The 22,958-nt window shown below is 41.5% G+C and overlaps 1 protein-coding gene across 2 annotated transcripts in view; it reads right to left on the reverse strand.

Annotated features, from left to right (window-relative positions):
• Positions 1-4,775: 4,775 nt before the first annotated feature.
• The window catches only part of STK38L (serine/threonine kinase 38 like), a 42,472-nt gene continuing 24,289 nt past the window's right edge, over positions 4,776-22,958 (reverse strand). For both annotated transcript variants that reach the window (XM_057370504.1, XM_057370505.1), the window contains 13 exons: positions 19,346-19,490; positions 17,532-17,583; positions 16,144-16,266; positions 15,528-15,611; positions 13,801-13,924; positions 13,073-13,227; positions 12,109-12,211; positions 11,450-11,511; positions 10,134-10,251; positions 9,836-9,959; positions 7,550-7,645; positions 6,574-6,665; positions 4,776-5,182 (listed from right to left, as the gene is read on the reverse strand). In XM_057370504.1, the coding sequence (XP_057226487.1) occupies positions 5,055-5,182; positions 6,574-6,665; positions 7,550-7,645; positions 9,836-9,959; positions 10,134-10,251; positions 11,450-11,511; positions 12,109-12,211; positions 13,073-13,227; positions 13,801-13,924; positions 15,528-15,611; positions 16,144-16,266; positions 17,532-17,583; positions 19,346-19,479 (1,395 nt within the window). In that variant the 5' untranslated portion in view covers positions 19,480-19,490 and the 3' untranslated portion in view covers positions 4,776-5,054. The remainder of the gene's footprint in view (positions 5,183-6,573; positions 6,666-7,549; positions 7,646-9,835; positions 9,960-10,133; positions 10,252-11,449; positions 11,512-12,108; positions 12,212-13,072; positions 13,228-13,800; positions 13,925-15,527; positions 15,612-16,143; positions 16,267-17,531; positions 17,584-19,345; positions 19,491-22,958) is intronic.

Here is a 22,958-nt window from a genome sequence, read left to right on the forward strand (position 1 = left end):
ATTAATCACATTAGCTTAGAGAAATGGAATCACAGAACCATGAAGGTTGGAAAAGACSTCCAGGATTGTTGGGTCCAACTTGTGGCCAATCCCCACCTTGTCACCCAGCCCCAGGGCACTGAGTGCCTTGTCCAGTCTTTCCTTAAAACCTCCAGGAATGGCCCATCCCAATGCCTGGCAAACCTTTACATTTACAAATACATTAAGCACACCTCCTGAACTGCACATATATCCTTGCCTTGTCCAGAGCTGGGAACCACTATTGCYCTCACTCCCGAGACAATTTTGGATACTCCCCCGTTCTCTTTCCATAGCAGGATTGTCAGAAAAGGCCTTTTATTGACCAAAGCATAATTGTTTTCCTTAGGTACCAGGCACACTTTGTACAAGAACACATAAATGAAAAATGTAGATATTGGCAGTATGTCTTATAAACCCTAAACTGAGATATGACTTCTAAAGAAATTTACTTATGCTGAAGGCATCATCTTCATTTGCCATTAAAGTGCTTTTTTTGAGGAATACTGGATTTGTTAATGCAAAGAGGTGAAGAACCTTATGGTTCCTTATGATGTGTAGCCCTGCCATACAATCATGTACAGTTAAGGGAAGAAAAGGGAGATCCCRTTGAATATAATGTGTACAATTCTGTTTTATTTTTACCTTTCCCGAGAGCAGCAATTCTGGAGTGGAGGGAGAGCCTCCAAACAAGGCCAGGCTCTTGGCTTTCAGCTGCTCCACTCTGACCATTTTTTTACAAACTTTCATTGCATCTGCTGCAGCTCTAACTTGGCAGGGAAAGGGGAACAGTAGGACAGAAAGGTTTCTATAGTGAATCAAAGGACACAACTGCCCCTGGAAGGCTTTCCTAGATATAAATTACAGCCTATGAGGAAGGTAAGACTCTGGAGAAGATCAGTAACTATTTGAGAAGTAACTTCATGTGACTGCGGGTGGTACAAGTCAAACAATTTTTGTTTTCTCTGCTTTCCGATTGAGTGTAGCAACACTGGCATGTTTCATTGTTTGTGAAATTCAAGATGAGAATCCACAAAACAGGATCTCAATTCCTCAGATGTCTCCCATTCTGGAAGAGAAGTCCAGTACACCAGGGTGAACAAAATGAAACTACAACTTTACAAAAAGAATGCTACTTTTATTTTCAAATGCTGTAAAAAGCCTCATATAAATTTTTATAATGCTTCTATGTAACTTTCCCAACCACAACTAATGAAACAGTCTAGGAAAAATATAGCAGTTGCCATTTTGACTCCAAGAACGAGCTGCTGTGAGATCCCAACAGTAAAAGGACAAGGTACATTATGTTACAATGCCTGTAATTGCTCGTGTTATTGAGAAAGTGAGAGCACTTCCTAAGCATTACCCGGGCTARACTGCAGCATTCCCTGCTTGCTGGGGCACAGGAGGAATGTCACCTCTGGGAAGGAGCTGACAGCAGAGCCATGTGCCCGTTCCTAGTGCCACCAGCTGAACTCCCCCGGCAGGTGCCTTTATCCCAGACTGTCTCCAACGGCTCAGGTGGGGAACAATTGACCTATAAAAATAACACTTCTATAACTCTCCAGCAAGGCAAATTGAACAGTGCAAATGCAGTATCAACAAGATTTGATTTCTGAATGCTGGCAATTTTTTCTTAAACTCCTTTTGCACATGAAACAACCTCTGCTGATGTCCTGTACCTAAGGCCACTCACTCACACTGATTGGAGATGGAACGGAGTGCAAAAGCTCAGCTGCAGTTCCCAATCCAAGCTTCCTCCCAACTTTCTGAGAATTCAGATCCAGAATTTCGATTCAGGCTCTCCACTTCCATCGACACACTCAAGTTTTCCCTGCTGGAATAGGTAAATGTCCCAGCAAACCTCTGATAACAATTTGCATACACAATTCCACATTTTAACAAAAGTTTAACAAAACATACTTCCAGAAAATAAATTTTCACATGGTTGCAATCATCAAGCCATTTCAGGATCTTTGGTACTCCAAGAATAAGAAAAATAAATGGCACAGTGACAAACATCACCAAAGGAAAACACACAACCATTCAAAGGAATCAGACAGAAATAACAAAAGATATGTTGCACTTCCGTTTTTTTTTGAAAGCCAGTGTAGATTAACCTGCTGTTTCTCTTTAATCCATTACAGTGTCACAGTTTCACCTTTAAAAAAAACCCCTATTATCCTAAAAGCAGTAGTTAATATGGTTTAACTTGACTTACTGATTAAAATAATGCTATGGTTACAAAAAAATTTTAARAAGTCAACTACCACAATACAGGAGTTTATGCTAGATAGGCTGCAGGCTGTTTCCTTATGGATATAACTCCTATGTGAGCACTGATATGATTAATCATCTGCAGTTTCAAATGAGTATTATCTTTAGTGTTGCAAGTAGAAGGGTTGAGCTTTTTCCCGAGTTTGTAAACCAGTGAGTATGTACAGACATAGTTGTTTAATAGATAGCTTTAAATTAAGTGTGTATTCTCTGCCCTCCCCTAAACCCCACAGGAAAAAAAAAATCACCAGTATCACTGAGTATTTGCAGTTTCCATGAAACTGAGCTTGTCTCAACAAGTTTGAGCAAAGACSTCTTTGTAGGTCACGTTAATGGGGTTACTGTGCTCTTCTGAAAGRTGGTGTTTGCAGGAATTCCAATTCCAGTGCACATGATGCCCTATGGATGAGACTGGAAATTAAAACCAATGAAAATTGTTTTGAATAGCAGTGTCCTTTGAGGCCAAGTTTGCATCTCAGGTATTTTCTGCCTGAGTTTCTCTGTCTTGGATTCAGGGCCTTAAGAAGGGCATTTCCTTTCCTGAGCAGCCTCAGGAGCTGTTGGACCACTGGCAGAATGATGCCTGAAAGGTGGATTTAAGTGAGTTACTGTTTTTGCACAGCCCTTGATGGACAGACTGCGCTTCACCACATTGACAAGGCTAAGAACAACACTGGAGAATTCCTAAGGACCTTGCCCCAGCAGCAATACAGGGATGTTAATTACTGTAAGGTCTGGGAAGCAAATCTGGGAGATCAAGGAACTGTTCCCATCTTAGTCCAGCATTCAGGCAGAAAATTAGCTTTCCTTTGATATAACACTGGATGGGCCCTGARGCACTGGCTACTCCTCTTTGGTGAGCTGAAGACTGAAAATGTTTGGTACAAATAACAGATTTTAAATCCTTCAAGGGAGACAAAACCATGGAGGAAAGGCTGGATCAGGGAAGACTACCTGCACACCACAAGGCACTGATGCACAGAAATCTTGCTGGCAAATGGGCTCTTATGCAGCAGATGAACATCCCAGTGTGTTTTTCAGAGCATACAAATAATTCAGAACAGCTGATTCCACAGTGCCTGACAGCAATAAATATTTCTCTAATGGCTTTATAACAGTAATTTCCATATTCCTGCAAAAGCCAGTCTAGTGGAGTCTTTCCTACCTTATGCCAAAACATCCTGTGTTTCACTTGGAGGGGACTGCAGAAGTTTTAGGGTGCCTTTCACTGGTGTTGAGAGGAGGGAGACAACAACGACTCTGCTTATTCAGTCACTAGAGAATTGTTCATTGCTGTACATGTCTTTTAACCAGAAAATGACAGCAGAGATGTCTACTGTACTGTGACAGATTCAAAGCCCTGTGGATAATCTGTGAGTACAGGCAGAGAAAGTCACCAGTGACCAGAAAATTGCAAATTGTTCAGGGAGTGCAACTCAGTCCTGAACTGCTCCTGCGCTGAAGAGCAAAACCAGAGCCTGCACATGGAGGTATTTCTGCTTCTGTTCCCTCTGCCCGGGTGAAGGCGACCTRTCAGTTTATCATCATCCTGCAGACTGCCACAAGAGCATTCAGATGGTCCCCGGAACCTGGGCTGCAGGCTCAGCTGATCTCTTGTAATCCCATGGCCATGCCCAGTGGAGATACTACAATAAAAAAGAGTGCACTGGAGAGTCTGAGTCTAGTGGGTCACTCCACTCCCTCTASATGAGCAGAGGCTGCTATTCTGGAGAGAAAAGCCTAGAGCAGGATCCCTTCTGCCTGCAGCTTCTCAGGAAGAGAAAAAAAGAAAAAGCACCAATCTGATCACTTCTCTAGAACACATTCTRTGCAGAGAGAAGAGAAGAGAATGTTTGAATTAGGAGTAGCTCAAAGATGATCTGCTTTAGAGCAGAGGCAAGAATGCAGTCTTGGAAACTCTGCCATCTCCTCAAAATGTTGTATCAGAATGTTTCCCTTCTTTTAAAAATATTGGTCATTTTTATTCAGATTCCTTTTTTCTTCTGAAGTTGCCAGCAGGCATCATCATCTTAAACAGCAATACCTACCAACTATCATTCAAAGCAGAAATAGCACTAAACAGATCACAAGGACTGCCTCACTGCCACACACCATGGGAAAAGCAAGAGAAAGGATAATGATAAAGGGCTGATAAAGTCTTGCAGTGGGGATAAGAGAGGGCACACAGAGGCCCAGAGGACACTGCTATTTAAAATAATTCCATGTGCTGTGCTCATGGGAGATCTACCGACCACAAATTCCTAAGGAACACCCTTGAGCAACTGCTCAGAGAGATTTGCAAATATGGGCAATTTTTTTATACTGCATATCTAAACCCSACCAGGTGAGCAGTACAACAACAATGCTGAATTAAATGATATGTTTCTCTCCTGGGTGGATTAGATGGTTTACAGTACAAACAAAGCCACAGTACAGAGAGGCATAATTAACCGTTATCCACACATAGGCAGTGCAGGAAAAGGGATGCACGTTCCTTTTATTCCAGTACCTTCGTATAATAAAGTTAACAAAAATATTCAAATATTTTAAAAAAAGAAAGAAAAGAAGAAAAAAAAAAAGCCAGCTGGCACTGCCAAGTAATTCCTGTAGTAGTCTTAGAAATCCTAATCCTGTAGAATTTCCGAGTGAAATCGATGCGCACCAGAGTCGATGTGTTGATAACTAATGCCAAGCGGGCCTGGTGATGCAGCTACCTGAGGTTTGTGTTTGCAATTTCCTTTGGGGGGTTGTGTTCTGTTTCACAACTTCCCAGCTTTCATGTAGGAAGGGATGGAGCCACGCTGGGTCAGCCCTTCAAACCTCTTGTAGGTGTAATTGAGGAAAACCCAGTCTTTGGATTTGTAGTCAGGTTCTGTTGTGTTTGGCACTAGAATTAAGAAACAAAAGCAAATGCACAGTTAAACCCAGTGCTGCGTCTGACAGGACTTTTCACAGAGTTAAACAGCCCTGAACTCTTATTTCCTTAGTCAGCAGAAATTCCTGGAAGAAATCCTGCTTCTAATCAGGTCAGTTGCCTTCGGTCAATGGTCTGAGAAGAGTGATAATTTCAGAATATAACTTGGAAGCAGCAAAAGGAGGGGTTTTGTTTTGCTTTTTTTTATTTATGTCTACCAGGCTTCCATACCTTGAAAGAACCCCCTAACACTCCCACAGGATACACAATTACAAATCCCAGGATATTTCTGATGCTCCAAGCACAACAACATATCCCATTTATCCTCACCACAAACAGAAGATATATCCAGATTTCCCCAAGAGAACTCTGTGTATCACACAAATACCAGTCTCCAAGGACTTCCTCCCTGCTTCAAGCTTCAGCAAGGCTTGTACAGCCTCATTTTATGAGCAGCCCACATGGCTGGCAAGCTGCACACTGGCTTCTTTGTACTTCTCTAAAAATATTTTCACTCAAGACACCAAGCATACCAATAGCAGAGTTTATATTTAGGTATCCCCATGTACAGAACCATTTTCAGTAGGTCTGAAATGCCAAAATAATCCAAATGTTCTTGGTATTGTCCAAATACGGACTTAAACAGCTTAGGCACTAGAGATGGATTGCTTTGCATCAAAAGGACAAACTTCTTCCCCATTAAATAAAAGCCGTATCAGAAAAAAATCCCAGCTTTTGGATAATTCTTATGGTTGTTAACACAGCTATTAACATTTAGCAATTAATTCCTGTTAAACAGCTGCCAAACTTCAAGTAACTGAAAACAGGGGGACCTGAAAGTATTTACATGTCAAAAAATCAAGCCTTTCACATATAAAAAATTTCTTATAACTTGCCAAGACAAATCAACAATTAAAACCCTGAAGTGATTTACAGAGCCATTCAGGTTCATAAACTACTGTGCTAAAGAATCAACTGTCTGGAAATCCTTGCTCACAAATATCTCAACAATTATGTTTGGAATAAAACCTCAAAATTCATCAAAGATGAAAAGCAAATCAGTGCATGATGTTTTCCCAGAATCCGGTTAGACAGACTGCCTGGCAGAAAASTCCACTGCTTTCTTTGCTCACGACCTGTGCAAACCACTTTTACTAATGGCTTTAACTCTTAAAAACTCTGGGCTTTGCAGCTTTGAGAGATCACAGGTTTACACTCATAGTTCAAGGAAAGTCTCTAGATCAAATCCCTAGATTAACTTGATTAGGGCATCAGAAAAATTAATATAAACAATAGCAAAAGCATCCGTGGAATATTCGGGCACRTCACAGATGGAAATTTGGAGTTCAAAATAGCAGCCTCACCTGGCTGTAAAATGTCYGATTCAGGAAATTCATCGAAGTTGGAAGTATCATCAATACTTTTGATTTCTATAGGGATTGCAGCTGGTCTTTCCCTGCAAATAAAGATAAATACAGAAGAGTGAACATTAGGAAAAGAGACATTAAGTTCCAGTTTTAATTTAGTTTTTTACAGTTACAACACACCTTTAATGCAGAGCACAAGAGTTTCACTGAGTGCATCACGGCTGAATTTGACTCGCMTGTTTGCTGACACCATGGGGAGATTGCCTGGTTCCCTATCCCTATCGCTGTTTCCCCAGCAGGCTCAGGGCATACATAATTTTCCCATTAAGTGAGAGAGCATTTCACACTTATCTGCCACACAGTTATCACTGTGATCTTGCCTGTCACCAGCTATCACTGTGGTTACCTCTGTTTCACAAACCTAGCCCAGCAGGATTGCATTTGCATCCAGAGCCAGCAGAGGTGTTGCTTTACAGTTCCAGTGCTCATCAGCCTGGGCCTGATCCAAAACCTTTGGACTGTAGCTCCTCTTTGTGACACTCAGCATTTCTCTCCCAGACCAGACTGGCTCTGGCAGCTCCACAGTCAGGGAGCCCTTGAAGGAGTTTTTAAGGAGGCTTTGAAAGCTGTCCCACCAAGGCATTCACACTGGGACACAGCACTGTGGGAAAGGCAGTGATTTACTCATCACAGTTCTAATTACTACACCTAATTGAATCCACAGCCACCCCACAACAATTTCTTTCCATTATGGGCATTCTGGAACAATCTGAGGTATCCCAAGACAGTTAAACTCTGATCATTTCTGTGAATGTCAGAAAGGCCAGAGAACCTTCAGAGTCACCACTTACTGTAAGTAGCTGCCTTTCAAAATGAGAGATAAACTGGAAATAATTATCCTTGACATCACAGTACATTAAATTCTTGCTTTCATGGCTTTTATTCTCCGTAAAACACGTGTGTATATACATACCTGATATGTCCCCAGTCTACTCCTTCAAAAAATGGATGACTTTTTATTTCCTCTACTCCATTGCTACCAATTCTATTTTCTGAGTCGATACAAAACCTGAAAAAGGGGAATAAACAAAGGGAATGTTAAAATCAATTCAGACACAAGCAACAGTATCCTACATCAAGAATKTCAAGGAGTTCTTTCAAATTGTTCCACCCCTTGGGATAACATCAAAGCAGCCCAGTGCATGTAGGAGAGAAGGGAAATAGTAGAAGCAGAGAATTGTTAAACACCAAAACAAAAAGCTATGATGCCAGTAACCTACACCTTTTCTAAACTACTGCATCCCCATCTTACAGGTTTGTGACAAGTTGCCACACATTTTAGTCCCATGAGATCTGTTTGGAATGGAGACTTAAATCCCTATTACTGAAAACTCCTCTGCATGTTCTCAATGACTTAAACACCCATGTTTCAAAGTCATGTAAATCATGTTTTGGAATCCCAATGAGCCAGCCCATGACAACCATGCCATGTCCCCATTCTCCCCCCATCCTCTCCTCAAAGATGCAGGTGGTGTRAAGACCCAGGGCCTGTTTCTGATGCAGCCCTGCTGCATAACCTACTCTCAGACTCCAGAAGAAATTGACAGTTTATGAGAAGCAGCCGTGAAATAGCAGCAAGGAAAAGATGAAACTGGAGACAGAGACAGGATTGTTGAGATGGGGAGTGTTACCTGCTCAAGCAGGCCAAACAGGAAAAACCTAAAATGCTCAAGAAGCAAAAGAGGGATGTGGAAGCTCTCTGACAGGAAGCCAGTGACCTCAGGGATTTGTTGCAGGGAACAGCAGAGGCTGACCCTTCTCTAGACTGACGCTGAGCTGGCTGGAAAAGCCTCCCAAGTATCTCATCCAGGAGATGGGAATACCAACACTTTGCCTAGGAATTCATTAAATCCCAGACACCTTCTGTATGTATAACATGGCAGGTTAGACTATAAACTGTCTCCAATTACAGATTAAAATTCTTTTAGTTGTAGTTGAGTGTTACTGGGGAAGAAAAGCTGCCTSCATTTGTATTGCAGCCCAGCAGGTTGGATGGTGCCAAGGACTAACAATCCTCAAACCCTCTAACAACATTCAGCCAGAGCAGGCCACAGGATTTGTCAGGCTTTGTCTGAACTTGAGCTTATTTTAGTTTGGATTTATCTGTATCCATAACAAATACCTTGTCTGCATCTCCCTTTAAGCCAAAACACACATTGCCCAACTTGTTCAAGCTGTAATGGACAAAGTACCCAATGCCCAGGTGGTTGCTGTCCAAGCTGTTTTGACCTCATTTTAGTAGATTATCTATAATTAAGATGTTTCGCCCAATTTAAACCTTTCTCCATGCGGGGACAAACTAATAAATTTAAGTAGTTGTTGYATAAGTAGATTCAAGAGCAAAACATGCAAACCAATACACTAAAATCTCTAAAAATTCCCCAAAYACAGCCAGGATTGAGAAGAAAGGAATCCTCAACAGTAATGCTGTACTCTGCCCCACAGAGAACCTGGGATGCTGACAAGGAAGGCTGAGCAGAACACTAGAGAAGCAAATACTGAAAATGCAATGTAACTGTTCTACATGCACTTCTTAATGAGGATTAGCAAAAATTCAATTATTTGAGCTTTTAGTATCACTAACTGGATGCAGGATAACTGTTTCTTGTGTTTGTTATGTTTTTGTAGGTTACTGGAGCACTGCTTGAACTAATAATAAATTCTAGTTCTGTGAAGTACGTTCCCCTTTTTGCCTGTAATGACATTTGGAAGCCWGTAACATTAACTTTGAAAAAGAAAAAAAACCTGGACAAAATATCAAACCCCAAACCAATGTGCCCCCCTCAAACCCTTCCAGGACAAGAGAGCATTTCTGCCTGATCTTGTGACCAAAACCCTCACATAAACAATTAAAAATTGGAATTTTGAAAGTAGTGAGTGAATCCAAACATTCAAAGATTTCTGTGCATTACATTAAATGATGATGAATGGTTATTTTCTTGCCCCCTTTGAGAAGAGAAAAACTCTGTGGTGATCACTTCTTTTTGCCTGCTGTTTTTCCTGATACCATGGTACACATCAAGATCATTCCAGCTTATTTTTCCATGTTAAACAAATGGTAAAAAAAAAAAAAAAAAAAAAAAAAAAAAAATCAAGGCTGGTGACATAGAAGAAAACAGCCTTCCCTCCAACATAAAGCTTCCTTCACACAGAACAGGAATTTAGCCTGACGGAAGATAACTGGACTTTTGTTACTGACCTTAGAATTAAATCTTTTGCTTTCTCTGAAATGGGCACCTCTGGAGGAAATACCAAGGTTTCTTTCCAGTTCATAACTTTCCTGTAAGTCTCCTGTGGTGTTTCTGAGCAGAAAGGTGGATACCCTGCACGAAACAAATAAAAAATGAATAAACTTTTTTCCAGGAGCAATGACCTAGGTCTCTGCTTTTGTCACCAGGGGTCCCAAATCTAACAAGCCTTAACCACAAGTTTTCTCCTCTGAACAAACAGACGCCGTTTACCTTTGAACAATTCTTAATCTGGGGTTTTTAACGTACCTATTAGCATTTCATACATGATCACTCCCAAGGACCACCAGTCACACAGCTTGTTGTACCCAGTCTGCATAAACACTTCTGGAGCAATATAGTCTGGGGTTCCTACAGTAGAATATGCCTGGAAAAAAAGAATACTCTCTTTATAAGATAGATACTGCTGTTTTGCACTTTGCAATACCTTTTCCTGGGGATTCACATTCAGGATCTTGCTGTTTGGATGGGCAAGAATGCTTCATATGAGAACCCACAGGAGGTAAAATCCCAAGAATATTATTCTTTTATATTACTAAACACAAATAACCTCAAAAACAATGGCAATCATTCTCTTAAATGYGATGAAATCATAGAATATTGCAACTGCAATATCAGAAAGTCATCTTAGCTAAAMTTTCAGGTAGCTGCATTACAAAAATACCCAAGAAGTTCTATCGATGTGGCCTTTGTTTATTTTTAAAGGGATAAACAGTGGTAGATTCCCATGTGTGACACTCATGATGTGTATTGGGAAGATTCTGTGTATTGGAAATTTCTCTTTACAGCTGAAAAATTTTCCAGGGGGCAGGATGAACAGAAAAAAACCCACAATCAACAAAAAAATACTCACTGCCAAAAATGTCCACCAAAAGCAGTTTTGCCACAAAAATACTTTACTTTCATTTGTCTGACCATAAAGAAAACACTTTATTGAACAGACCTGAGACATTTAGGGTTGAACCAACAGAAAACCAAAAATGTAGCTCCTTTTCCAACAGCKTTGATGCAAGTTGTCATTTTGGCCTTGTATTCCCTCTGTGGGACTGTTCTTCAGCACACAATTCTGCCACATCAGCCTGTACTGACCTGGAGATGCAGTCTTCAGGGATCTAATTCCAAGATGGAATAAGGCTGTGAAGTACAGCCCCAAGAGGCAGCATGATTGCAATGTAATCTCATTATGTCTCGTGAGGATAGATAACCCAAAAGCTTTCTGGGAATACTCCATTAGATATTTTTAAAGAGTGTGGAAAAATAAGAGGCTCCAAAATTTGCAAGCTGAGTTTTTTTGGTGAAAATCATGGGTGATCATCATCAGGGATGAAAGTCTGAAATCCCATGGCTGACAGACATTTTCCTTTGGTTCAGCTCATGCCACAACTCCCTGGAACTACTAGACCACCATCTTTTGAGTTATTTGTGGTTTTGGGAGCTTGCGGAGCAACACGTGAGGGCCTCGCAGGTTTTGAAAACCAGTAGTGTTGTTGAAGAGCTTTAATTTAACATTTTCTGTAAATAGTTTAAAAGCAAAACAAAAGTTATACRTTATTTAATTAACTCACCAGCTGTCGCCTGTTCTTCTTCCATGTTTCTGCTTTCCTCTTTGAGTTCATATTCTGAAATGCTAATTTACAAAAGTTATTACATAACAAATGCCTTTGTGAGAATTAAGAGAAAAAACATTGATGAGGTTCCAGTTTTAAATAACTATTTTGTATATTTAGAATTCTTTAGTCTAGAAATAAATTCTTGATTGTAACTGAAAATGGGAACATGAGAATAACTACTGTCTGTCCAATGCACAGCTGAAACTCATGTAAGTAGGACACACGATCAGCAATTCTAATTAGAACTTGCTAAAATTTTTAGATCAGCTTCTGAAAAGTTTCATGACACTGTCACTGACTTCAGCTGGGTGTCACATGAAACCCATGTCCCTCCTGAAAGAGCAGTTCTGCAACTTCACTAATGTTATGAAAAATAAATTAAAATATAGATATATTACGTGTATTCGTTTCTCTGTATGAATGTGCAAAAATCACTGTAGAAATCATTTCTTGCCTGTGAARTGCTTCCATGTCCCAGGGAACAAGCATTTCCAGTTTTCCAATTAAATGCAATCAGCCTGCCCCATCTTGCTTATCCCAGCAGAAACACATGTACAATGTGCAGCTGCAACTCAAAACCATTTACATGTCAAAGTAGGACAGCTCATACTCACAAAAGTCACTTGGTGGGTTGTGTGTGAGGTTCCTGTAGAACTCTGTTCTGTGGGCTTTCTTTAAACCTGTGCAGAGCCCAAAATCAGACAACTTTACATGACCCTAAAAAATAATCAGAGAACATGAAACCATTTTTTAGATAGGCAGTGCCTGAAAAAAACAAAAGTTTTAATCACTGCAGATTCCTCCCCAGGCCATGATGGATTTGCAAAGGGCTACCAGGGAAGCAATGACTGAACCTTACTGTACTGGAAAAGTGTGTTTTCTCTCCAGCAGGCTACTGTCTCCCAGGAATGGCTATGTCTACATTTTCACAACAGCTGAGGGCAGCTATTTGCCTGGTTTGTTTTGAGCTGGATACCACTGCGACTGAGAAAGCCTCCAGGACCGAATTCCTTTGTTTTATTTTGGTGGTAACCTTGGCTTTAATCAGGTTTCCAGACATCAGTGCTAGATAGAACCTATCAAACCTGACAGACTTGTGCATGCTATGATAATGCCTGGTCTCCATGATCTTAAAAGATCTTTTCCACCCTAGATAATTGCATGATTTTGTGATGCTTACTGGGTGCATTTCATGGCCAAAATGGTCAGTCTAGATGAGGGAGTTTCCACAGGTGGATGGGCGATTAAACAAATGAGGTAGCTGTAGGAATTGAACTTGTTAATAATATTTAGTATCATCTGAATTTTCCATAGTTACTTCAAGATGCACGAAAGCAAGAGTGTCACCTTAAATGTGTATGAATATCAGCATCTGGTCACCCTGAGTGGGTTCTCTCCCTTAAAAGCCTTAATATGGTTAAAAMGCTTCTCAACAAGATTTGGTTTTGTTTAAAATACAGTGGCCATTCCCTGCCTTCCCTCCAGCCAGTTAAATCTCTGGTGTGGCACCAGTGGCTCCAGCTGATCAGCACCAGGATCTGCAGACTGGAAGCAGCAGTCTGTGAGCCCAGTACATGCCTTGGCATCCAGCAGGAGGTTATCTGGCTTGATGTCTCTGTGGATAAATCCCAGCTGGTGAATGGCATCGATGGCCAACACGGTCTCAGAAATGTAAAACTGTGTCTCCTCCTCTGATAAAGTGTCCTTCTTCATTAGTAACGTCATCATGTCGCCTAATCAAAGAGAAGAAATCACAGCTTAGGGATCAAAGTATTTTAAATCACAAGACTAATGTGAATCACAAGACTACAAGAAGTCCCAATAGAATCCAAATTTAACCTTGTAACTGGCCTTACAGTTACTAATTATAAAACTGTTACTGCAAGGACCTACAAACCCAACTTACATTTTTAGTAAGCTGGATGTACAAATGTTAAAAATTCTAAACAGGAATTTTAATGGATAGCCTGGGAAAACAGTGATTTTTTACAAACACTAAATTTACTGCACAAACTGTTTGAACAAAGACTTTGTTTTGTTCTTACTGATAACAGCCTCAGCAGTAAAAAGCAGAAATTTCTAGTAGAATAATTGTGACACTCAAGTCTATTTAACACCCCTTCACAACGTTTCTCCTTCCCCTAAAAGTCRTAAGTGGTCACATGACTGGAACTCAATTTAAAAGATTGTTAACAGTTTTATTATCACAAATTACAYTGTGTGTTTGTCTCTAACATTTTATGAACTGCCAACAGAAGATAAGGAAGAAGTACCTGCATCACCTGATGCCACAGCATCCAGCTTACCTCCAGGTAAGAACTCCATGATCAGGTAAAGGTTTCTTTTATCCTGGAAGCTGTAAAACATTTTCACTACCCAGGCTCCATCCGCTTCAACCAAAATATCTCTTTCTGCTCTGATATGGGCCACCTAAATTTTTTTTTAAAAATTACTATTATTAAAGGATAAATATTTAAATATTTCAACAAGGAACATCATATGACACTCCTAGTCCTACAATATATTTCCATGAACTTTGGCAAAGGAACTATTTTCTAGCTCTTTCCATGCTCATCTTTTCCATTATCTCTTACTAAATCCTAGGGTCTCTCTAAAAACACAAAGCACGGCTTATTAAACTGATGTTGTTTGTTAGAAAGAATTTACAAAGATGGTGCAAAAAGTGTGAGTAAGCTCAGGAATATCTGACCTTACTTTTGGTATTCCAGCTTCCAGCTAAGGTTTGGAAAATACATAAAAATCTGCTACCCCATAATTTGCTGGAAATTAAAAATAATGGAGATTGCAGGAGGGGTGTGTGTTTTCATTACAAATGTACCCTCATACTGGAGGAAAAACTGAAGACTTATGCATGAAGAAATACTTGCATCGAACAGCCTTCCRTGTCTCCTCCCCAGTTCTACTGGTGAGGAGCATCTTTACAGTTATCTTGTGACAGAGTTGCACAGGGCAAAGGTTCTCCCACAGTAACAGACACTCCAACTTGGATTTATCTGGCTTTATTTAGTCTCCTTCGAAAAAAATATTTATTTCCACCCTCCATTCCTCGATGCAGTTCTAAAACACAATAGAAAAACCTTGCTTAAAAATAGCCAAGATTTCTCCCAGTTGCAACCAGGCTTGGGAAAAAAATAGAGGACTTTTTATGTGTGGCTTCTGTTGCTCTCCATAGAACAAGCCAGGCAATGAAAATTCCAGCAGATAAACACTCTCCAGGGAAAATCACTGTCTGAAACTGAATGTAGAGCCTGAACTCAGACYCCTTCCCACATCAGGCTATGAAATGGGGGCAGGACCACACAAATCTTGGCTGCTCTGCACACCATGCTGCTCCTCTGGTTCCCCAAATTCAGGGCATGAGCTAAAAAATATGTGCCAGGAAAAAACAAAAAGCCACTGCTGCAGGGAAATGATATGCAATTGATGGGTAAGGTTTAGACTAGTAAGACAAAAGTCCTCTTTTATCTATTCTTTCACTTGAGTCACCAACCCTGGATTTCTTTGCTTTTTGGTTCTAAAGTACTTGCTGTGTCCTCATAGTGAACTGTTAGCTAAAAAGTAAAAGCAAAAACCAAACCAARCCAAACTAAMAAGATCAAAGCAAAAAAACCGCAACAAGATTAGACCCCACTATAAARCAAACCCAAGGAAGACAAAGCTGATGAGCAATGTGATTTCTGCTGGTTTTGTTTAAAAGAAAACATCAAATACCTCAGTTCTTACTTTACAGGATAATTTTTCAATAAGCATTTTCCTTCAAATGCAGTTTTACAGATTCAGTAGTGCAAGTTTCATGTTGATAAGTGGAGAAAAAKAAAATCTGTCACTATTCCAAATTGGTTGTAAATARAATRTTTTTTAAATGCCTCACTTCCTWACTTCTGCCTMTTTTGTGCTGTGGTAGCAACTTTAWGGACCTTCTGGACCGCCAGACCGCCAGGGGCTTTCAAAGATGGAAACTACTTTCTTGACAGGGTATGCTTGAAATTTAGGGGACTTGTATACCACAAACCTGCTCTTTCTCCAGCATATCTGCTTTTCTCAGTATCTTCATTGCATAAATATGACCTGTATCCTTCTTCTGAACAAGGCGTACCTTTAATGAGAGAGAGAAYGCAGTCAGTCTTCTGTGCATCAGAAATCTATTGGAAGGCTCCAAACTGCCAGACATGGAAGAGTTCTTTCATTCATTATTTAAAAACACATGGAAAAGGTAATTATTCTGCACCACGTACAATACTAACACTCATGGAGAACAGTTACTGTTTGAGGAGGGGTCAGCAGGCACAGGGAATTCCAGACAGCTTGGATTGTGTACACTAAAATTCAGGAAAAATAACTGATGTGACACAAGGCGGTTTATAAAGAGGAGCTGTGCCACTGCAAATCCATGATTTCAAGGGGCCATGTGGGCAAGATCAATGTGGGAAGCGATGGGAAACTAAGGGTCTCTCCAGGAGCCTTGAGGAATCGATGCACGTGATTAATTACTAGACTTATCACGCTTAGAGAATGACACAAGTAGCTGCTGTTCTACAACAAAACAATTAATTAAATGGTAATTAAAATGCTTCATTACARTGGTCCATCCCATTTTAATACTCTGTTCAAGCAAGAATACCACGAACCTCCCCAAATGCTCCTCTTCCTATGACTTTCAAAGACTCAAAGTCATCCAAGCCAAGCCTGGTCCTCTTGAGCCGTAGGAACTCTGTTTCCTTCCGAGCATGCTGTGATCTGCGCAGCTTTTTCTGAGGACACAGGCACAGGAATCTGTCAGTCATTTGGCAGTAGAGATATGCATCCTCCCTTCCTGGAAAATTCTTCTCTGAATCCCAACAGCAGAACAGTTTCACTTTTTGGGGTTTTTTTTGTGGGGTTTTCTTTTGTGGTTTTGTTTTTTCTGTTTGTTTTGTTCTGTTTGTTTTTGGTGGGTGGTAATATTTTTATTTTTATAGCTTAGTTATTAAAAAAGTAAGAAAGATAATGAAGAAAAAGTATCATACTGGTCCAAACAAGGTGTATCAGTCCCAAAGCCAAAGTTACTGTCTGAGGCAAGGATTCTTCATTTTGGGCAATGTGAAGGATCAGTAAGAGCTGAAACATGCACCCTACCAAAACGGGTGATGACAAGCAACAAAGAGATTAGTAAGCAGCAGAGGTCGTGGTTACAGATGCACAACAAAATCCATTTGGTTTATGGCAGGCAAACACTTTTTTCTGAAAGAAAAATCTGTCCAAATTCCATCATATATTTTGTCTGATGAAAATGTCAACAGGATTCACCTCAAGGGAAGACAAACAATACTCTCAGAGATGCCAAGATCTCCTTAGAGACTGCTACGGAGATCCATGGATCAGGCACCTGCCAGACTCTGTGCTGGGMTTACAGCATCCTTTAAAGCCACAAGATGGCAATACACACCCACACTCATTTTCCCACTTCCCAGGAGTTACAGCAAAAAAAAAAAAAACCAACACCTCAGAAAGGACTGAGTCACTCTTCCTCCTTATTTCCCAGCCTATCCTGAAGGCAAACGTGGTGTAACGGACCTCAGAAAAGCAACTTATTGACCAAAGTTCTGAGAGGTGGCAGGCAGAGATCCCTTCTCACCTACTTCCAAACGGAGCAACGCTGTGACAGTTTATCGTTTAAATCAAGAAAAATTGGTTTAGCATTTTGCTTTCTACCCCMTTCTAACCACATCTCAACTTCTTTCTTTTCTTCCCAAACACAACAACAAAAAATTTTAATCTTTGAAAAGCTTGCTATATACCTTCTGTGGGCAAGTCTCATAAGAACTACAGGTAGTATGAAAAGCCTTGACTAGMTATTTCATGTATCATTCAAGCATATTCCCAGCTTCCCTAATAAACAGCTTATTTACAAGGGCAACACTCATATACAAAATAAAACTATCATGCTGGCTGATGTTTCTGTGAGCTCCTCAAATGCCTATTTGAAGTAGTGGAACAAAAGCAAAGCAGTTTGTAAGGTTACTTAAGCAGTATTTACCTCCTCATCTGCAAGGCCTTCCTCTTCCATAGCCACTTCCAGCTTCTTCTGCCTGTCAAGGGGAAAAACGGGATTGTACATTTTATGATGTACTAAAATCAAACATAATACTACAGCAAAGTGAGCACCTTTGCTTCACATACTCCAATAACTGAAGAATTTGCCCCAAAAGGAAATCTGAAGGTAGACAGCCCCACTCTACCCAGTTACTCACTTGTGAACAAAGCTGTGGAAAATGTAGAAGCAAGTTTAAGCACATGCTTATGTATTTCCAGAATTAGGCATTAAACATGTAAGTACACAAATGACACAAATATTTTAAAAATCATATATCTTGATGAATTAAGGCTGATTTTATCAATTAGGATTACAAACCAGAATTAAAATGTTTTTTTCACCATTTCTATCCATCTCCCACACCCGAGTCCATTCCAGCTTCCATCCCCTCTGTGTGACCACCTCCCTGTGTGTCACACACATGGTCCTACCCACCTTAGAGCCATGCTAACTAACTCTAYCCCCTGGAAGCTCTCCTCCCAGTGCCCTGTCCAGAGCAGGGCTCCCAGCTCCAAGGTTCTTCCAGCTGGTGCCATGCCAGGCTGGGAGGCTCTGAGTGGGGAGCAAAGCCTGGGAATATCCCACACATGGCAGAGGAGGGTCAGCATAAAGCAGTGTGGCTGCAGGAGCCCTTTTTGTCCACCTGCAGGATGCTCCTTTATGGCTGTAAGGGTGCAGCTTTCTGAAGGCTGGTTACCTCCCAGCAGCAGCCAAGAACTCAAAGGCTTGGAGCCAGACTGCTGGTGCCTTTCTGCACTTTGGGAAATACAGCAGGATCCCCTAAATTAAAGGCTCTGGATAGGCAGTCTATTCTCCTAACTAGAAGCAACTCCATTTCATGGAATAATGACTAAATATGATGAAGATAGAAACCCTGCTGCTTGACTGAAAACCCTTCAATTAAAACGTATTACCAAGGGAATGATAATTTCACACACTAATGACAATCCAACACAACATTCATTACAATCAAACACTTGGTGCTTTGACACTTAATTCAAGTGGCACTTCACCACCTCAGAGACAGGACTGGGCACTGCTGGGAGAAGCTGAATGGAGATGACCAAGACATACTCCCATGCAAGGAGTACCAGTCAGCCCTACCCAAGCAGAAGTTACAGATGGGGATTACATTATTCCCAGAAGTCTTCCAGCCCACCCAGGAGCCTCTCAAACCCTCCCTCATCAACCTCTTATTTCTTTACTGCCCTTATTTCCACCCCAGCTCTTTGCCTCCTTTTCTTACCCCATCACCCTGTCAAATACCTCTCAGTCCTGTTCCCTATCTCCTTTACACTCCCTCCTGCAGGGTCTGGGAGTCTTAGCATGAGCTCCATGTTGCAGAGCAGGAACAGACACAATAAGCCACTGCCTTACCCTAAACCAAGCTCCCTGCCCCTCAGCAGCTCTGCAGAGTTCATTCCCTGGGGCACATGCAGAGGAACAGAGGCCACCAACTCACACCACAGGAGAAACCTCACACATACTGCAAACAAGACCCTGCACAGAGCGGTTTCCACAAAGTAACTGATGAGGAGATAAATTGCATGAGAATTTCAGAAGAGTTGGTTCTTGATCACTCAGTGAGCRGAATGTTCACAGGTTCCCCCAAAGGCAGCCTGGGCCCTTTAGGAACTTGCTCCCTGCCAGCACATAGAGAAAAACTTCCCAGAGCTGTCCCATCCGTGGGGACTGAAGAGCCCTTCAACAAACACGAAGAAAAGCTGCAGAGGGGTGAGAAGAAGCAGAGGCAGTACCTGGTTTCCCTCTCCTCGTGCTGTATAATTAGGTTGCTGTAGAAGTTCTCCAGYGTGAGTTTGGCCACCGTCACTCTCTCCCGGGTGTGGTTACTCATGGGAAAGGATGTTGTAGTCCCTGCAGTCATCGCCATGGTAACATGTACTGAAACAGAGCAGGTCAAATCATTACTCACTTCAAAAATAAAATTTAAAAAATACACATTCCATTTCCCCACTCTCCAGCTCCAAATTCTTAGGCACTCTGGAGTTCACAGTAAAGGCACGGTTCTTTAGATACGAGAAACTCCATTAACAGCTGCCTTATAAAATTATGCCAAGACAGCAGGAGGATGTGCTACCCACTCTCTAAAAAAATAACATGTTGGCAAAACAAAGAGTGAATCATAGCAAAGAGCAGTGCACGCTCTGGGTAGCTCACCCAGCTGTGCTTGTCCACAAATAAGGAAAATGTTCCTCTGGCAGACCTGGGCCCAGCCTGGGGGAGGGAAAAGGAAAAGAGAGAGGGAAGGATCAGGCAGCTCCAACAGCTGGACTTGTCACAAYGCTGTGACAATTTCAGACTTCTAGATGCTTAAATTCTAGATGCTTAAAAAAGCACAGGATAAAATGAGACAACAAATGGACCAAACSCCTAACCTCAACCCAAAGGAGAACTTACTTCAAGGATAAAGATAACCATCAAATACATTTGAATTTTAAAGCTGCTCAACAAAGTGGACAGGGGGTACTTACAGCWAAGGGCACATGGTCACTAGGCACCTAAAAACTGGGAAGGAAGAAGAAAGAAAGAGGAAAGAAGAAAGGCTGCTCTCCTTGACAGCTTTCATGCTGAACCCAAAGAACTTTTTACTGCTGGAAAAAGACATCTCAGGGCAGCTCTGAGTGCCCTGCAGCTGATACAGGAAAGCCAGGGGAGTTTAAAAAAAAAACAAAACCAGCACAGTTTGTCCTAAGATTCATGCCCTACCTGGAAGTGGGCTGAGGCACTTTAGMAGAGCCTCATGGAATAAAAGCATGAAGAGCAGCATCTCAGCCACACTCTCATTTGTTCAGGTTGTTTTGAAGTTAGTTTTGGAAAATTACAGGGAAGTACACATCACAGAACCATGGAATAGCCTGGTTGGAATGGACCTTAAAGATCATCTCWTTCCAACTCCCTACTATGGGCAGGGACACCTTCCACTATCCCAGGCTGCTCAGAGCTCCATCCAACCTGGCCTTGGACACTGCCAGGGATGGGGCAGCCACAGCTTCACCACCATCACAAGGAAAAATTTCTTCCTGATACCTAATCCAAACCTCTCTGTCAGTGTGAATTCATTCCCCCYGTCCTGTCACTCGAGGCCCTTGTAAAGAGTCTCTCTCCACCTTCCTTGTAGGCGCCCTTCAGGCTCTGGGTTTCCTTTTTATTATTTATGTAATCCTTCTATTTCACTAGGGGATTGTGAGGAAGACAAATCCCAAATTAGGCTTAATTTAAGCAGATCTGAATACCTTTTAAGGTGAACTGATTAGGGGTTTCATGGAAAAGAAAACTTGCACGTCCACACTGGGGCAGGAGCATTACTRGACTCTGTTCCAGGCTCTTTGTTTTGATTCTGCCTGCTACACTCTGAGAGGGTGGGATTTTATCCTGTGGATTTTTCATTGGATTCGATGTGACAATAGGATATTTGTTGCCAGAAATGCAGCTGCAGTGTCACAAATAAAGGCATTTTATATCATCATGTAGAGAYTATTTTAGCTGTGTATTTTGAAGTACACAAGACACCAGAATTCTGAGAATAAAAATATATCTCTCCATAAAGATACAAAGAGGTTTTAATGGCACTACAACTGCTTCAAAGTGACACCAATATTTCTATTTTTTTAATCAACCTTTTATCCCCTTCAGTTTTCTAAAGAAAGATGAGATCTGTCAATTCCTAGYAGCATTTACTAAACATTCAGCGGCTCTATTTGTCACACAGACACATCCCCCATGCCGGATACATCTCCAAAAGCTCAGAGAACTTAGCATTGGTTGTGTTTATTGTACAGTTTTACACTTTTCCCCTTGATATGTGGGAAAAGACAAATACAAAGAAGTTGATAAGAACAAATCAAACAAAGCAACTGCTGACCACACACTGGCATCTGTGATCAAGTTATTTCAAGAAATGACCTAACAGTCAAAAAAAAAAAAAAAACAAACCCGCCTTCTGATAATTTTGGAACACCAGGATAGAGCAGCATTAACCAGGCTTGAAATGGATTAACCTTTACTTAAGGTATAACGGGCACACTCAAGCACCGGATGTTTCTTCTTTGCACGTCTTGTGYTCCTGCAACATTGCAACTTGATTTCCTGTTCACTTGTTTTCCCCATACTCTACACTCACAAATGCAGGCACTGCCAGACAGCAAATCCAAGTCACTGGGCTTTATCTAGCCTGCAAAAAAGGAGATCCCAATTCCAGCACTGGCACCCTACACTATGAACTGCGGGGTTGACCCTCACTGTGCTTCACAGGAGGGAAATACAGGTGCATGTCCTCAGTTAGCTCTGCCACYGTGGGGAAAATAACCAACCCAAAACCACAACAAAGAAAATATTTATACAATCAAGAGATGCCTTAAGCTCTCCWGATTCCCCAAAGTAAATGAAAAAGAGCACAAACCTGGCAGGAGATCTGAGAYATCCCACAAAATCCTATGTGAATTCTCAGACGAGAAAACCTCTTCAGCCTTTTTCCTCCTTGTCTCTCTGCTTCCATTAACAAGCCCCAAAACACAGCACAAATCCACATCCCAAACTAAATTTTCAGCTGCGAGTCACCAAGTACAGACCTTAAGCATGACCTTTATAAACAAATGATGCAGAGGGATGGGGGCAGGAAGGAAGGAGCTTCAAAACAGACCTTTTATTGACAGCACACTTCTTGACCTCACCACATTAACGGGAATGGTTTGAAAAGATGCCACCCAGAATTCTTGGAAATACCCTCAAAAGCCTACTAGTTCACTCAAATTCCCACCACTTCCACAATGGAACCATTCCACTCCTGCTGCATCACTGGCTTTGCTTTTGGCTTCCTGGACAATGAAGAAGGTCATATATTCAACCAGCCAGCCACTTCAGCCAAAACTCCTCTGGCTGACAGGGATCTTTCCGAAGGGCCTGGAACATCCCCAACTGTGAGGAAGAAAGACATCAAATGGATSTAATCGACAGGAGCCACTGAGCCTGCGGGACAAGGGCTCGAAGCTGCCAGGAGCAGGAATGCCATATGTGCTGCTTGGCCCAGAAAACGAGTCCGTGCCTCCCAGAGGGATGACTGAACTCCCAGCCTGAGCCTCTCCTGATGCCTGCTTGGCTCCCAGAAAGCACCTGCAGCATGGGGATAAGGACTTCTGGATGTGCAGCAACCAGGGAAAATCTTGCTACCAGAGGCAGGTRGAAGAATAGCACAGAGGGGAGGAGAGGAAGGATGTGTCTGAAAGATGAGGGAGAGCAGGGAACAACTACAGAAAGGGGAGAGTAGCCAAATGCTACTGAACTGGAGTTTTCAAGAGAAGGCTCCAAGCAAACCTCTCCTGATCCTCACTGAATGGAATTTTTCAGTCAATA

The sequence above is a fragment of the Malurus melanocephalus genome, unplaced genomic scaffold, assembly GCF_030028575.1.
Source record: "Malurus melanocephalus ecotype Western Australia unplaced genomic scaffold, MMel_1.1 scaffold_128, whole genome shotgun sequence".
NCBI classification, from domain to species: domain Eukaryota; kingdom Metazoa; phylum Chordata; class Aves; order Passeriformes; family Maluridae; genus Malurus; species Malurus melanocephalus.